Below are 17,216 nucleotides of genomic sequence, written 5' to 3' on the forward strand. Positions count from 1 at the left end.
CTCAGATATCTAAGGGGTCATCAGGCGGACGAGGGAGACTTATTCCGTATGAACCCACAAGGCAGCACTAAGGCCAAAGGAGATTCTGGTTCAGGATATGAAGTGGACAAGCTTTGGGTAAAATCACTGAACCAGTTCCCTGTGCTCTACAGTAGGACCTTACTGTTTACCCATTCTATATATAATAGTTTGCACCTACTAATCCCAAACTCCCAATCCATCCCCCCCTCAGCTCCCCCAGGACAGGAAGCACTCTTTATTAGTTGATATCAACCTCCAGAGGGATCTTGGGCACATCACGGCTTTGTGTGTGAGTCAGCCTGTTGAACACCTGCAACGCCTTGGATTCATGACTCTTAATGGGGATAGAACCCCTTTCCAGTACAGGCTGGCACAATGAAGAGTATTCCTGCAACCTGCTTGGGTCCCACTGGACATGCATGTTATACTCGTGTATAACTGTCCTATCTGAGCCTGAAACTAATACTACTTCCAAAACAGAGTGCTTTTCTGGGGCATCATTTAACAGACACTGAACTGGGAATACAAAAATCAAGCAAAGATGGTACTTCCTGCTGCCTGAAGAGTTGTTCACTAGATTGGAAAACTTCTCACAGATGGCAAACCCCGCTCACGGAACCTGGACCGCCAGTCTCCCATTAGAACCATCTTGCTTTGTAGCTGCCACACCGAAGACAGCTCTCTCTCGAGCACAGGCATACAAGCACCTAGTACTTCATTAACTTCATTTTGTCTTTGACTATAGCCAAGCCTGAGCAATTACACATTGCAGTCAGTGTTATTTTATAGTAAATGAATTTCCTTTTTTTTCTTTATATCATAGCTAGGGAACTGTATTGATTTTTTTGACATTATATTTGTAGACCATGTAATATAGGTAATTTTTGGATTTTATTCCAGGATTGTAAAAGAGGCATTCAAGACATTTGTTACAAAAAACGGGGCAAGGCCACTGGCTGAAAGAACAGAGGGCATTTTCATTATTCTTGCAGTTGACCCTAAGTTGAAAACTAAAATGAAGTCAAATAAAAGGACACAAAGATTGGCCTAACTCCGATAACACTCGCCAGAGATAAATATTAAGTCTGTGCTTTAGGCTCAATAAATCTACTACAGGAGTACGGAATTGGGAACCTTTGGCTGAACAGTCATTCATGGAGCTTTTCAGTTGAACTCAAGTTCAACTGGAGCTTGATGTGCAAATGGCCATGAAAGTCTGACCTAGGAGGCTGGTATGCATCAGAACATGTAGGGAGCATGTTTACAATAGTGGTTACCTGGCCTCATCTTTAAAGATTCAGATTCAGTCTCTCCAGGTTAGGGCCTGGGAAGTAACATCTTAAATAGGCATTTTAAGTGATTCAGAAAAGTGGGTGGAAGTGTCCAGGTGGAGGTGTGAGCCTCTGATAGTTTGATAAGAGCCAGAACGTGTCATATGAATTAGAATGTCACCCCTGAAGACAGAAATTGGGGTTATCTAGAGGTGACCCATCAATCAGTATGGTGAAAGGTTTAGAGCCATCTCACACCCCATTCCTTCACATGGAAAGTTCTGGAGGGCTGCTAGCTGGTGACTGGCTTCAGATACGTAACGACACAGAGGATGTTGATTAAGAAGGTACAATTTTATGGTGCCTACGTCCTTAAAGTAGAAAAATGAATGAGAACCTGCAGAACAAAAGACAGTAAACGTTTCTATTAAGTGTGGTGTCAGATGAACCGTTCCTTGAACAGCAAGCATCTTTCATAGGGATTATTCTACAAACTCCTTTTAAATACTTCTACGTCAAGGGCTTGGGATACAGAGCTCAAAAAGTGATCACCTCTGTCCTCCGAGTTCACATAGGTAGGGGCGGTCTTTTCCAAACTTGTTTCCATAGTTCTACGATCAAGTAAGAGTGGGGAATGCTGGTGGGTTTAACAGCTTTACTTCTGGACTTTCCAGCATCTCTAATCTGCCAACATGAAATCTGAATCTCCAAGGGAGGGATGCAATATCTCAACCGTAGCTGTCCACGGTTCACAGTTTCTGAACATGTACTACCATCACCTGCAATATCTCCTAGAATTAGTCTAGAAAATGCTGGTCCAGGGTTATTGCAGGGCTGATGTTCAACTCTGAATCTCAATCAGGCTAGAGGCTCAAGTCACACTGAATTTATTTACAGATAAGCAAACTCTCCTCTACTAGACAATCATCTTTTTTAAAAAAATAAATTTATTTATTTTTTTTGGCTGCGTTGGGTCTTCGTTGCTGTGCATGGGCTTTCTCTAGTTGCGGCGAGTGGGGGCATCTCTTGTTGCGGAGCATGGGCTCTAGGCGCACAAGCTTCAGTAGTTGTGGCACGCGGGCTCAGTAGTTGTGGCTTGCGGGCTCTAGAGTGCAGGCTCAGTAGTTGTGGCGCACGGGCTTAGTTGCTCCATGGCATGTGGGATCTTCCCCGACCAGGGATCGACCCTGTGTCCCCTGCATTGGCAGGAGGATTCTTAACCAGTGGGCCACCAGGGAAGCCCAACTGGTATCACATTTTAAAAAATCATTTTCTGCCCCAAATAACAGACACTCAGTAGCATGTGCTGAAGGAAGAAACTGCATTTAAATCTGGTTTCTCTGGGCGTATTTATTACAGACAGAAATCATCCAACCCCAATATTCCTTCAGAGCATGAAGAGATCTTGGTTCTTGACCCAAGAGACAAAGAGGGCTCAGGGAAATGAAAAGACTTGCCTAGGGCTGCAGAATGCCAGGTGCCAGCGGGAGAGCAGAGGGTAGACGTACACCCCACACTGCCAGCTGTCCCACCAAAGCTATTTCTTTAACAGCTCTTGAGCAAGTTGTCAAATGTTGGCTCCTTTCATCGCCACCATGGAATTCACCACGGTGTCTGACTTTACCGTGAATTTCCTTCCCTTCTTCACAGCCCAAACTTCCAAACTTCTTCACAGCCCAGTTTGCTCCAACCTCAGAGGTGAGTCAGTCCTTGAATGTCCCAATTTTGTTGTTCTGTAGATAAGGATTCCTGGAGAAATTCTTCCTCCCTCCCTGGAGAGCCAGGTCTCCATCTGCCTGTCTCTGGCCTAATTTGGGGACTGAAAGGAACAGGGTACATTTTACTTTTAAATTGTTCCTTAAAGCACATCTTCTGGTTAATATTATATCCTTAATATGTCTCAGGGAGGACACATCCTCTCCGTGAGTAACGTCTAGGATCCTGTGCGGACAAGCCTCCTGTAAACTTGCCATCTTCTTTCTACTGGCCTGCCTTCCCCGGCCCCTTCTCCAATCACCTGCTACTCTGAGCTCTCTTTTCCTTTCTCTTCTTTGCTGGTGTTTGTTTCTAAGATACTCACTCTCAGCATATGAACTGAAGTGGGTTGAATCTTTATGAGACTATCATAATCTTGGTTTTATCTATTTGTTTTTTAAAGTCCTGCAGACAGCTGCTTGCACCTAGGAGATGATGAACTGATAGAATGGTCGGGAATGGACACATCTCTGCACAAGGATACGGGAGTTCTCCTTTATTCCACCTGAATGGCTGTAGCAAGGACCCTGAGCGGCGTCTGTCTGGACATCCACAGCTGCTGTGGTTTAGCAGCTCCCTTAATACGGAATTAAGTTGTAAACCGCTCCAGGAAGAAGGGAGCGGGATGAGTGGGAGAGGTGGGCAGATCTTCCCTCATCTTTTAGGACCCTGGGGGCTTTGTGCAAGCAGACTGGGAAAGAAAAACAAAGAGGAAGGGAAACTGGCTGGCTCTTCGAAGGCGAATGTCTACCATACAAGACAATTCTAGGAATTAACAAAGATGACGCATGGTAAGGTGCCTTGTAGGATGCCTGATGAATGCAGCTGTATCTGATAAATGTGGCTGAACCTGAATTACTTGAAAACAGATACTAGGCTGTGGTCAGGAGGAGAAAGAAAAACAACCACCAACTTCCAAAAGCACTTGTGTTGACCAGCTCCCCTGTAACTATACCACCACCTTGGAGCCTCACAGCGGGCTCTGGGGTAGGACTATCATTCTCAGATCACAGATGAGGAACCCAAGGCTTGGAGAGCTTGAGCAGCTTTCCAAAGGCACAAAGTGGAAAAGCGTCAAGGTCAAGTCTTAAAGGCAGATCTTCCAGCTCCAACATTTTATGCATTTTCTGGGGGTTTTCAAAGTAGAATCGGCTGATATACAAACTAACATTGTCATTTTTTTTTCTAAAATGATATGAAAAGTAAACCTTTTCTAGTTAGTGGAGAGATTAAAAACTGCAAGGTGACTGCATTATATTTGGGGAAAAGCAAGAAAATGTACTGGTTCTTTCTGACCGGAGAGCTTAGGAGACCTTAGCAAACCCTAAGGAACCCAGTAACCACCATTTTTAAAGCAGGTGGATCCCATCCCCTGATGAAATAAGTGGCAGAAAAATACAACAGGACACAGGTTAATTTCATTAAACAAGTTACCTCATTAATCCTCACACGCTAGGTGCTGTTGTTATTTATCCTGTTTTATAAGGGAGAGAACTAAAGGTTCAAGGAGGTGAAGCAACTTGGCCAAGCTCCCGGAGAATAAACGGCTAAATTCCAGCCTAACCAGACCTGTCTTGGTTTCCCAGCACCAAGTTGTGGGCTCAGCATGGGGCTCGGCTGGAGATACCCCGTCTGGAGGCTTGAGATGCGCTGGGATTCAGGGGAGCAGGTTCTCTCCAGTGGAGTCCTGACAATTTCCATTAGAATCTAAGTGTCTGGATGACTCATCCACTGATGTGTGGCACAATCCTCAGTCTTAAAATAACAAATCCCCATCATGAAAGTCAGTGCATTTTGATGTCGCATAAATCCTTTTCTAATGATCACTTGGTGTCACTGGCTTATTTAAATGGACACATCACTTCTAACAGGGCTTTTTCCCATCTGCTCTGCCCTTTTAGAAGCAGCAAGAAGGGAAGCAACTCACTGCCTTGGTATATCAAGTAGGGGCTGCAGAGGGTTTAGGTACCTGTCTGTCTCCTGACCTCACAGTCAGAGACAGATTGGGAGGAGCAGGGGGGGGACATGCCATTTTGGTCATAATCAATTCCCCAGTGTGCTACGCTGTTCTTCCTCCTGCAAACCCAGATTGATGATCGGTGGTTTTTGTTTGATGCAGATAACCATGACCCTGATACTGTGTCCTAGAGGCACTGCAGTTTATCTCCATGTGACATTTTCTATTATTCTATGCTGTGGAAGGCAGGAGCTAACACACCAGGGCTTACCTGAGATGCCCCTTCTCCCACCCGATAAGCATGGGTGTCTCGAGCTTTAGGAAAGCCGGGAGTGAATGTGTGGAAACGCAGGCACAGGAGATCAACGTGAGGTGATCATTTGCTGAGCGAAAGCAGCATGGGGAGCCCTCTCAGTGGCCCACTGTGGGTTCCTAAAGGGTCCAGCCTCAAATGCGCTGAGAAAACAGTTCCTGGGGAAGCTTGCAGGAAGGGGTAATGGGGTGCCACGTTTTATCAGAGCAGACCCTTGGACCTTCTGCTCCAGAAACATCCTGGAGGCTTCCTTTAGGGCAGAATCCTGGACCCCTCCCCAGACCTTTCAAGAGTCTAGGACCCCACATTTTAAAAAAGTGTTCTTGATCCTGAAGCCACTAAAGTTCAAGCTAGGAAGGTTAGCAGTTAACAGCAGGCTCCTTACTTATCAGACTACCTCCTTTCACTCTCTAAGCTTGAGTTTCCCGGGTATAAAATAGAGATAAGAATAGCCGCTGCCTCATGAGGTTAGTGTGAGGATCAGATGAGATGAACACCTAGAACGCACCAGGGACAGCACCTGGTCAATACCTGGCTGGGGTGCAGAGGCTTACCCATTATTAAAACACCGAAATACCTCCACATCAGCTAAGAAAAGCTGCTGCTCTGAGCCCCTCTGGGCCCCCTCCCTGAACCTGGCCCCTCTCAGGGACTCCCCAGAATTTCCCACCATCCAGCAACTCACGGGTGAATGCCCGGCACAGCCTCCAGGATGCAGCCTGGGTCTGTGAAGGGCTGGTGGTTACAATTCTTCCACTGCAACCCCCGCAGGCTGTGACGCTTGGTAGGCGTTACATCCCGTGAGGCAGGCCTGGACCTTCTGGCAAATGGTGGCTAAGGAATGTCCCCCCGGTTCAAAGGACAGCTTGCAACGAAGGCCTCCCTAACCTCTGGCTGCGCAGGACACTGACCCTGGACCTTTCTTTCCTTGTCTTATTCCAGCTTTGACCCCACTCTGACCTGATCTCTGAACTTTCACTTCTGGAAGCTTGACTCTCAGCCTTTTTCCTGCGGCCTCTGGGGCTCCGTGTTTGCATCTGACCTCTCGGGAATCTGACCCTCAGCTCTCAGAGTTGAGTCTGGCTCTTCCCACTACAGACTGACCTTAGTGTCCAGGATAGGCTACCACCTGTCACCTTCAGGTGGCGCCATCCCCAGACCCCTGCCCCAACTCAGTATAGCTGGTCCCAGATGCCAAGTCCCAGCCCTTCTTGGCCTGACCTACCCTACTGCCCCCTGAGCTCCAAGTTCCAGTCCTGACCCAGATCATGGGTCTGCATCCTTTGAGAACAGGGTACCAAAGTAGTGGCAAAGAGGATGGAGGGGAAGAGGCAGAATTCAGAGGCATTTCATAGGTAGACAGTGGCAGGACCTGGGCCTAAGGAGAGGGAGGTTGCTCTAGTTTCATCTTTTATAAGCTCCACGAGGTCATGGGCTGTGTCTGGTGTATTAGCATAGGGCCTAGTGCACAGTAAGCATTAGACAGACAAGAGCTGCACAAAGAATGAATGAAGGAATGAATGATGCTGTTAACAGAGACAGAAAGAAAAGAGGAGGTGCACATTTTGGGTTAGCAACAAGGTAGAAAATGGATTTGATTTCAGACACATGGTGTTTAGGGGCTGTGGTATCCCTAAGTACCAATTACCAAATATTTCTGCCTTTTCTCCTTCCAGGCACATGGTCGGGTTGCACTTGGCCACACTACTTGAAGGTGAGCACGACCACATGATATGCTTTAGCCAATTTCATGTTAGCAGAAATTATGTCATTTCCTCGAAAAGATACAGGCACCCCAATGTTCACTGCGGCACTATTTACAATAGCCGAGACATGGGAGCAACCTAAATGTCCGTTGACAGATGAATGGATAAAGATGTGGTATATATATATACAGTGGAATACTACTCGGCCATAAAAAAGGGATGAAATAATGCCATTTGCAGCAACATGGATGGACCCAGAGATTATCATACTAAGTAAGCCAGACAGAAAAAGACAAATATCATATGACATCACTTATATGTGGAATCTAAAAAAAAAAAAAATGATACAAATGAACTTACGTACAAAACAGAAATAGACCTAGAGACAGAAAACAAACTTACGGTTACCAAAGTGGAAAGGGAGGGGGGAGGGATAAATTAGGAGTTTGGGATTAACATATACACACTACTATATATAAAATAGATAACCAACAAGGACCTACTGTATAGCACAGGGAACGATATTCAATATTTTCTAATAACCCATGAGGGAAAAGTATCTGAAAAAAAAAGATATATATGCACGTATAACTGAATCACTGCTGTACACCTGAAACTAACTCAACACTGTAAATCAACTATACTTCAATTATACAAAAAGAAGGAAAAAACAAAACAAAATAAAACAAACAAAAAAGAAATTATGTCACTTCTGACAAGAAACTTTGAGTCAATACACATCAGCAACTTTGCTCCCCATACAAAGATAAATCTTGAATGCTGAGGCTGCACAGAGACCCTGGGGCCCTAAAGTGGACATGATGATCTCTAGTCTCTATTAACAGAGCCAAGGAACCTACAGGTCACACTCGTAAAGACGTCCCGCTGGATCTGGGGCTGACGGTCAGTCAGGAGAGGGGCTTTTTGGTGAGAATGCCACGGACTGCCACGGCCCAGTAGCGACTTTGCCAGTAGCTGCAGCCCTAAGCAAGAACCAGAAGGCCAACGGCTTATGTTCCGTCCAATGCAGAACTCAGGCAACCAGGTGGCCTTCTCCCGTGCTTTGGCCCACCTCCTGTCCCACCCCCAGCAAGCCACCATCATGATTTACCTGTGTTGTAGCCCCTTCCAAGGGCAGGCCAAGGGCGGTGATTTTTCCACAGGTTTCCGAGGTACCAGTCACTCTGGTTCTCTACCAGGCCCAGGACCTGTTGACCTGTGAAGTACAGAGAATGCAAAGGTCTTAAAAGAAGCCAGGCCACGTGGGACAGTGAGCACTGAACAGCAGATACAACAATGGCAAATCATCGTAACACAGGTTTTGTTACTGGGAGCTTTTATGAGGTGCCAAACTCTTATCTAAGTGCTTCACTGGTATTAATATGTTTAATTCTCACACTTCGGCGGCCCAGCCATTTTCATTATCCCTATTTTATAGAAAAGAAATAGAGGTCGCCCAGAGTACTTAATTAACTTGCCCAAGGTCATCCAGTTAATCTGTGACAAAGCCAGAATCCCAAACTATTCATCCGTCCATCTGTCCATCTATCCCTTAACTCACGTAACACATATTTATTTACTGACGTACTCTTCTTCAAATGTTCCAGTTCACTATTGCCCAATGTATATTAATGTACTGGCTTTTGAGGCAGGAGCTGAGGTAATTTTCTCACTCAGAGAGGAAGAAAGGACCCTTGGTTAATGAGAAGGGAGCCCCCAGAGAAGAGCCACATTCTTGCAGCGTTTTTACTCTCACATCCACTTTGTCTTTTGTCAACAAGCATCATGTCAAGGCAGGCGTGTTTTCTAGAGGAACAATTGCTTCTCTGTCCCCAGAGCTCGGCTTTGACATGGGTCTCGCCCTCTACTGAGGCCAACATCAAAGGCGAGTCAGGTCTCCCAATCAATTTCTTAGCAGCTTTAGCGCCTCAGGTGAGTCTTCCACTCACCCCAATTTCTTAGACTGTTAATGTTTCTGGACTCAGGCCTTCTAGGTGGGGCAGGGAACCATCAGAATCAACTATCTTCTATTAGACAACCCTATCATGCCATGTGCAGAAGGTACTCCCTTGCAACTATTACCAACAGCACTTTACAAACTAGGAAACTGAGGACTGTGATTTGTATAACTTGCATATCCTGGAGCCAGGATATGAATCTATAGTTATCTGACATCCAGATTCTTTCCACTGTCTCTGCATTACTGCTTACCTTTACAACAAACGTTTGAGGTAGAAATTCTAAGTCCACATTTTTACAGGATGAGATACTGAGACTCAGAAATTTAAGTAACGTGCTGAAGGTCACAGGACTAATGGGCACTGTCTTCCACAGCTAACTGATGTCTTCTGGAGCTAAAATCCTTATATTGTTGGCCAGTCTGAGAAATAAGGCCCTTTCCGATCAAATGAAAGCCTAGCAACACGTGAAGAAAACACAACGGTTTTCCTGGAATACCACGCTGGGTGACACAGAACCTCTTTGGTGTGATGACAGCTCCCTGAAATGATGGTGTGTGGGTTTGGTGTAATTTATTTGATCAATTTATCGAGCTCCCATCTAAATCACTGCCCCAGCACAAATACATAAATTAGCGGCATAGGAAAAATACTACCACCCGCTGTGTCATTGTATATAATCACAACCAAAACGTGTAGAATCCCTCAGAAAAACAGATCATCAATTCAGAAAGTGCAAGAGCTAATCAATTCCACACGCAACAAGCTTGGGACGTTCGTGCAAAACAGATCTGAAAGGCGCAGTGCCCTCAGCCGAGAAAGCTGTGTGCTGAGTCTTGATGCTGTAACCTTGTTAGAGAGCCTGTTTAATAACCTCACTCCGAGGCTGGGACTCAAAGGGCATGTGGGGTCCTTGGGGGAGCTGGTTCATTATTACTGATGACCCCTGGTTGGCACCACCATGGTTTTTTTTTTGGCATGATGAAAGAAGGGTGTCATGTGCTCAGAACAGATAAAGGGGAATGATGTTTCACTGAATTTAGGGTGGCCATCTGAATTTCAGGAAAGGTAATCTTCAGCTATTTGAAAGTCCAAATCCCACTTTCGGACATTCCATGAATTGTATTCTGCCTCGACCTACTCCTTCAGATGAATTTTCTAACAGCCACACGAAAATGCATAGTTTTACTGCTTGTGTCTTCATCTCCATGTCTTGCTCATACAGCTCCCGCCAGCCTTGCCCCCTGCCACCCCTACCAGTAATCCTTTCAGGCCCATCTCTAGCAAGAAGCAGTCTGTGAATTCCCGCATTAGATGGGGGACATCTCTGCTTAGCGCTTCCTCCCGGTATTTTTGCCATCGGCTGACTTATGTCAAGGACAGAATGGGTGATATTCAAGCACACACACCTCATCTGAAAATGTCCACCTCTCCATTTGTCCAAGGGCAAGGACTGCATAATATCTAACACACTAATAAGCATGAATAAATGTCTGCTAAATAAATGCCATCTGGTGCGTAAATCTCTCCTGAATGGAGACCACTTATGTTAGTGCATTCGTGTCCCCACATTTCTGAGGTTGCAAAGCATTTCATCCTCTCCCCATTCGCCAACATCAACATATTCTCTCACTCAGCTCTGGGAACTCTGGCATCTTCCTCAGTTGCCCGGAAAACTGCAAAGATGGGGTGGCAGCGCCTGAAAGCATCTTTTATATGGGTTGCTCTACTGGAACCTTCAAATCAAGGGCTCCGTCTTCAGAGCAGGAGTAATTTGCATGGTTAACCTTAAGCCATGTTATCTCAAAGAATAACATCCAAATTCTCCTTCTGTCACTTTGCACCTGGGCTGCATATCCTTTGATGGTGGCAAGCGGCCCTTTCACATATGCCAGTCCTCTTTAAGGTTAAGAAAACAAAATCCTTAATTAGCAACGTGATAGCTGTCATTTTAATATCCACTGGTTGAGAAGGCAAAATAACAAACAGCTACTAAGATTTCATTTTGCTTTTTTAGATGAATTCATTAGCTGCTTCGTCGATGATTAAAGCGACAGCTGGGCTTTGCAAGTGGGCTTGTGAATACCCTGGGCTAACTGCCCTCACCCCTGCAGAGGTCTGTGTCCGTGGACCGGGAACCACGCGCAGCAGTGCAGCCAGAGGGGAAGGCTGGAGCCAGCCTGCCTGGTTCCAATTTCCAGCCCTGCCACTTTTTAGCTGTGTAGCCTCGAGAAAATTACTTAACCTCTCTCTGCCCCAGTATCTAACAGCTGTGACTTCACATGTTTAAATGACTTCATATGTGTTAAGGGCTAACCACAGGGGCTGGGGCATATGAAACACTATATAAGTAATAGCTCTTCTTAAATATCATCATTCAAGCTCATCGGTCAAGCTTCTGAAAGACAGTGAGCCCATCCAAATGGTTTTCTTTTTGAAGGCCATCTAGCACAACAATTAAGTCCTTCTAGAAGTTTGTTTCTTTAAGTGTGGTCTGAGGACCAAGTGCTACAGAAACACCTGGGCTTCTTGTTAAAAGTGCAGATTCCCAGGCCTCAACTGTGACTGGAAGGCTGCTTCCCTCTACATCTTTTGTTTTGTGAAGGAGGGATTTCCTGGCTTCTTACCCCAACCCTTCCTCTTCCCCAAGGGCAGGCAAGGAGTTACCGGACCTGGTGAGTTTCAGAGAGAACCGAGTTCAGGTGGCCTAGCCATTCCTTCACCTTCCTCCCAGGAGCCATCGTGCCAGCAGAGCTCCACCTTGGATCAGTTATGCAGGGCAGGTCCCCTCCGGGTGAGGCTGCAGTCGCCCCACGCTTCCTGTGACAGGGTGGGCGATTCCAGCTCCCGGGTTGGTATTATGAATATCCACCGTAGATGCACATCTAAGTCAAAACCTCCAATTTAACTTTTATCAGCAAAATAAGGTGACATTTTGCTCTCCTTTGTCTTATCTCTCAGGATCTGGGAGTATGGGGGTACTATCACATACTAACTCCCTCATCACATAACACTTCTAAATAAGAACTCTGGCCACCGGGTCTAGTAATCTGCATTAAAAAAAATCCCCAGGTAATCTGGATGCACATTAAAATTTGAGAATTATTGATCAGGGTCTGGGAGCTCTGTCCCGGCTTTGGTCATCAGTGAGGTTCCCTTGCAGGGCCCCTAGCAAACAATAAAACTCACGTGGTGTCTAAATCTAGCGCATCAACCAGCAGAATTCAGTGGCCGCCTCCAGTGCTACACTTCTCGAGTACAGTAAAGTGGTGAAGAAAATGAATGGCAGAGCCAGACTGCCTGGTTTCCAATCCTGGCTCCTCACCCAGGTGCTAGCTGTGTGACTTTAGACAAGTTACTTAACCTCTCTGTGCCTGTTTCTTCATTCATTTATAACATGGCGTTGACAAAAGTACACACCTCAGAATTAAACATTTTTTTTCTCTAGGCACAAGTTAATTTGTGAAAACGAAGCTGTGTTCTTTGCTTATTCAAACATCGCCACTAACAATACCCAGAAAATAGTAAAATGTTCAGTAGTATCTGCTCTTATCATCATACCCAGAATTCCCTGGCCCAATATTCTGCCCCATTGGCCTGGGTTCGGCATCTTCGGTCTCAGCTGTCCCCTCCCTTCCTTAGCTGACACAATCTTTACCCTACCTACACTTTCGTTCAGTTTAATATCGACTGAGGGTTTGCTTTGTGTCAGATACCACACAAAATCCTAAGGAATCAAAGACAGATAAAACATAGTCTGCACCCTAGAGGCAGTTAGAAGGAGACAGGTAAACAATTACGAAGCAGCGCGGTACTTGCAATGACAGAAACGCTGATAGGTAGGAGGAACGGAGGGCAGGGAATAGTGGATTCTACGGGGACTGGGTGATGCCTGTTTCCTGTCTACCGCAGCCCCTGCCACACTGCAGGCCACACCTGCCCCTTCCACACAGACCTCCAAGCTCCCGAGCTCCCCCCAGAGCTTTTCGGGTAGGAGTGCTGTCCTGGAACACTGTTCTGGGCATAGTTCTCCTCAGGCCCCCGGTGACAGCACGTATGAGACAGCTTATTTTCACAGCTCTGGCAATCCCAGCTCACCAGCCAGGTGGCATCTGCAGCCTGGTCTCCAGAGGTCAAAGTCTAAAGCCTTAACCTTGATGATGCAAACCCATCCTGGGCTTGCTATCCCATTAAGAGGTACAATCCCAGGGATTCCTCTTGGGGAGATGACACGGGATGCTGGTGTGCTGCCGCCCTCAGCGTTCCACACCGCCTGTCTCCTCTATAATAGGAGTTATTATAATAAAACACTGTGACGAACAGAAAAGGCTCTGTCATTGTTTTCTGTGCTGGCCCTGTGGTTATGATTAAGTGCGCTGTTTCCCGTCTTCCTTACTCTCGGCACAAGTTAACTTATGAAAATGAAGCTGTCTTCTTTGCTTATTCATACATCACCACTAACAGCCAGGCAAGAGCGAACAAGCTTGCTATTCTGCTGGGGCCCCGGTGTCGGTGTCACCAGCCAGCAGACGGATGGCTCCAGACTGGGAACTCCCCTGGTTCCCTCCTTCCGCAGCTTTTGGCTCAAGGCAGGGCTGCTGCCGTTCAGGAGGTGAGGCCCCAGGGATGCAGGGATTGGTGATGCTTCCACGTGGCACACTGAACGTGCAAAGGGCAGGCGGGGCATTTGCCCACGAGGTATAAATTAGAAAGACAAAGGGTTTTACAACCAGGCAAAACAGAGTTCAAGTTCCAGTTCTGTATGGCTGGACCAAGGCATAACTTCTCTGAGCCTCAAGTTCCTTATCAGTAAAAGGGCAAGAATAGAATCCCCACCCCCTGCCTCCAAGAATGGATGTATTGATAAATAAGATAGTACCGTAAAGTGCCTGGTTCGTGGTAGATGCTCAGCTAAAGGCATCTCCCTTTTCCCCTTTTGTGATGGTCATTGTTCATAAAGTCTAAGTTTTCCGATTCAAGCACTGACCCTAGCTGCATAGGCTGGACTCTGTGAAATTCAGCCAGCTGCGCCCCCAGCTGCCACGCTGCTGGCCCTTCCCCACCCCCCTGGAACTTTTCGAAGCCTTTAGCTTCTATGACACTAGTCTCCTGGCTGTTTTCTTCCCTCTGGACATTCCTTCCCTGCCTCCTTCATGGGGCTCCCCTCCCTCTGCCTCCCGTCAATGCTGGGCTCCCCAACTCCCATCCTTGGCCCCCTCTTTTTGCTCTACGTCGTATCCTTGGATGATGGAATCTATCTCAGCAGCTTCAAATACCACTGAGGGGAAGATCGTCACCCATCTCCATATCAGACTACTTTCCAGCGCTTCTTACTCTTAAATCCAACTATCTTCATTTGGCTCTTTCACAGCGACCTTCAACTCAAACTGATCAAAATCAAATCCACAATTTTCTCTTTGTAAATAACGGTCTGACTCCTGCCTTTTTATGGTTAGTAGCATCAAGGTTTACCTTGTCACTGAAGCTAGGACCTTTGAACCAAGCTTGACACCCCCCTCTCCTCACCCCTCACATCACTGCCATAACCAACTCCTACAGATTTTATCGATTATTTTTCAAACTCATCCCCTTCCTTGCTCTATCCTCATCATCTCTCTTTCCCTGATACCTTAGCAGATTCATACTTGATCACCTTTCCCTCAGGGGTGCCCCTTGCCATTCTGTTTTGCTTTACTCAGCCGTAGAAATATTTTAAAAGTACAAATTTAATGACTTTGCTTCCTTGAGTGAAAAATTTAATGCTCCTGGGGCCTAGTACAGCGTGGATGAATGGCTGGATAGATGAATGAATGAATAAATGAAAAATAAATATTATCTACAACCCACAAACCGAGACCATCCAGAACTGGTGAGCTCTACGTGAATGGCGTGGAAGTGGATGGGTACTAGTTAACCTCTCCAGGTAAACACCAGGAGCAGGTAGCTCTAGCCCTGATGATGGATGCTTCCAGTGCTATCTTCTTCCCACCCCCAGGAAAGCTCCTGGGTGCACAGAAGGAGTCTGCCAATCACTGCTGCACATCAAACCAGCTGTGCTTACAGCAGCAGGGGAATATTAAAATGTTATCACCAGGGGCTGTCCTGAGTATCAGCAGAGAAAACAACAATGCCCTTCCAACCTCATGTTTATTCGACTAAGCTATTTTAAAATAGAAAAGCCTTTAACAGTACCATTCCATGCATGTCTGAGTACAGCATGGCTGTAATAAGGAAAACATAAGAGTATCACATTGCCATTTACTAAACATCTGAAAGAACCGCTTCACAGCCATAGGTGCCCCCGGCTAGTGGGTGTAGAATAATAAAACATCTCCCGAGAAGATGGGACACAAAAGGGTATTTAAACAGCCCTGAAAGGGTTGAAAAGGACTGTTTCGGAACTTGCAGGTTTCACAGCCCCGACTTCTTCCGTTTGGTTGTAGCTAAATGCACTCTGGGAACACAGAGGTTCACATGAGCTGCGGAGGGCTTAATAATTCCTCTGGAACTGCCTAGTTTGACAGACGAGGCCCAGAGAAGGGGATGGAGGTGTTTAGAAACACGCTGTCAACGCAAGATATAGGACTCCACTACCGACTCAACGCTCCCTGTTTTTTTTTTTTTCTATGCTTAAGCTTCTCTAACTTGGCCTCCTCTTCTTTCCTTAAACTTTAATATAATTCTTATCTGGTCCAGATTTCCAGCTCTTGTACGGCTGAACGGTAATCCTGGGCAAATTCTTACTCCTCAGCTTCCTCCTCCGTAAGATGGTAAAGGTTTCTATCTCACGGGGCTGCACTGGGACCCTGAACCAGGTGTGTGTACCCCATGTTTATGTTGCATGTCCTTGAGATGGAATCCATGTGCTCTAGTTAAAAAGGTCCTGTTGTCCATCATTTTGTTTCCTTGGCGCTGCTTGATGAAGCACCCCCGACTCCAGTTTATACCTTGTTCAGCCAACCCTGATTTCATTTGGAGAAAAGTACTTCACCCTTACTGACCTCTATAGCTGAGGGATAATCCCTTCTAAGAGGAATTAGAATCAGTGTCACTCTAGAAGGTAGAAATAGGCTGCATGAGTTAAAATGGAAGGAAGATAGATTTTGCTTCTTGTAAGCAAGACCGTATCACTGGAGTTCACCCAGACAGAAGTGAGCTGCATTTCCAGGGAGAAGTTCCCGAGCACGGCTTCCGAGGCTGCGTGATTCCACCCCCATCCAGCAGGTATTCACCACGTCCCTGCTGTGCACTGGGCCCTGTACCAACTGCTGCAGATACAGCAGTAAGGGAAACACTGCCTTCTGGATTGCGTGATCTCTGCAAAAAGCTTCTCAAATGGTTTGGCTGCTCTGTGCACACCCCACCGGACTCTGACTGAAGCAGATTCTCTCAGGGTGAGGCCAGGGGGTCTCTCTGCAAAGGACAGCTGCAGGAATTCTGATGCAAAGCAGGTTTGGGGACCTTTGGGAGTGGGAGGTCACCCAGCATGCATGCTGTAGGTGGGGGATTACCTGCGCTGAGCAGAACACAAGATTGGATGACCTCAAAGCTCCCTTGCAACCCGACCATGAGATCTCTTTATTCAGGCTAGCAACGCCTTTCTCAACATCCTCCTCGTGCTGGGCCGTCCCCACACGTGTTCTCGCACGTGTGCTGCGCGTGTGCGCGTGGCCACCCCGCGAGCGGGGGCTGTTCTTCTCCGGGCAGCCTCTGCTCGGTGAGCACTTTGCCCGGGCACCGGGATACATGCTTGTCTTGCATCGTCTCAGAGTGCCCTACAACAACCCCGGTGAAGTGGGCGCGGTGCTCATCTCATCTTTCGAAAGGGAAACTGAGGCTAAGAGAGGGAAAGTCACGTGTCAAGGACGTGTGACTAAGGACCACAGAGCTGGGGCTTGTGTTCCGGTCTCTCTGTTGCACAAGTCTATGTTTTACACCTAAATTCACGGTTAGGAACAATCTGCAAGGCATTCCTCTCCCCAGGGGAAGGGCTGCAGCTGGCACAGCTGTGGGCCAAGCTCCAAAGGACCTAGAGAGGATGGGTGGAAAGGCTGGTCGAGGTGTATGTGACTAGCCCTCCCGTTCCTGCCCGTGGTGCCCCCTGGGGCTGCAGGCAGGGGTCCAGGGCTCTGCAGAGTCCTCTGGATCCCATCGGGGCACTCTGAGTCTAATTTCCTTCAGCATTAATCCCAGGGCGCTGAGCTGAGAGCATGTCCTACCCAGGGACATCTAGGA

General features: G+C 46.8%; 1 protein-coding gene across 3 annotated transcripts in view; it reads right to left on the reverse strand.

Moving 5' to 3' along the window:
* Positions 1 to 17,216, reverse strand: part of LARGE1 (LARGE xylosyl- and glucuronyltransferase 1) — a 598,897-nt gene that overhangs the window by 113,582 nt on the left and 468,099 nt on the right. For all 3 annotated transcript variants that reach the window (XM_036864771.1, XM_036864770.1, XM_036864769.1), the window contains exon 7: positions 8,135 to 8,239. In XM_036864771.1, coding sequence (XP_036720666.1) covers positions 8,135 to 8,239 — 105 coding nt within the window. The remainder of the gene's footprint in view (positions 1 to 8,134; positions 8,240 to 17,216) is intronic.

Source organism: Balaenoptera musculus, chromosome 10, assembly GCF_009873245.2.
Source record: "Balaenoptera musculus isolate JJ_BM4_2016_0621 chromosome 10, mBalMus1.pri.v3, whole genome shotgun sequence".
NCBI classification, from domain to species: domain Eukaryota; kingdom Metazoa; phylum Chordata; class Mammalia; order Artiodactyla; family Balaenopteridae; genus Balaenoptera; species Balaenoptera musculus.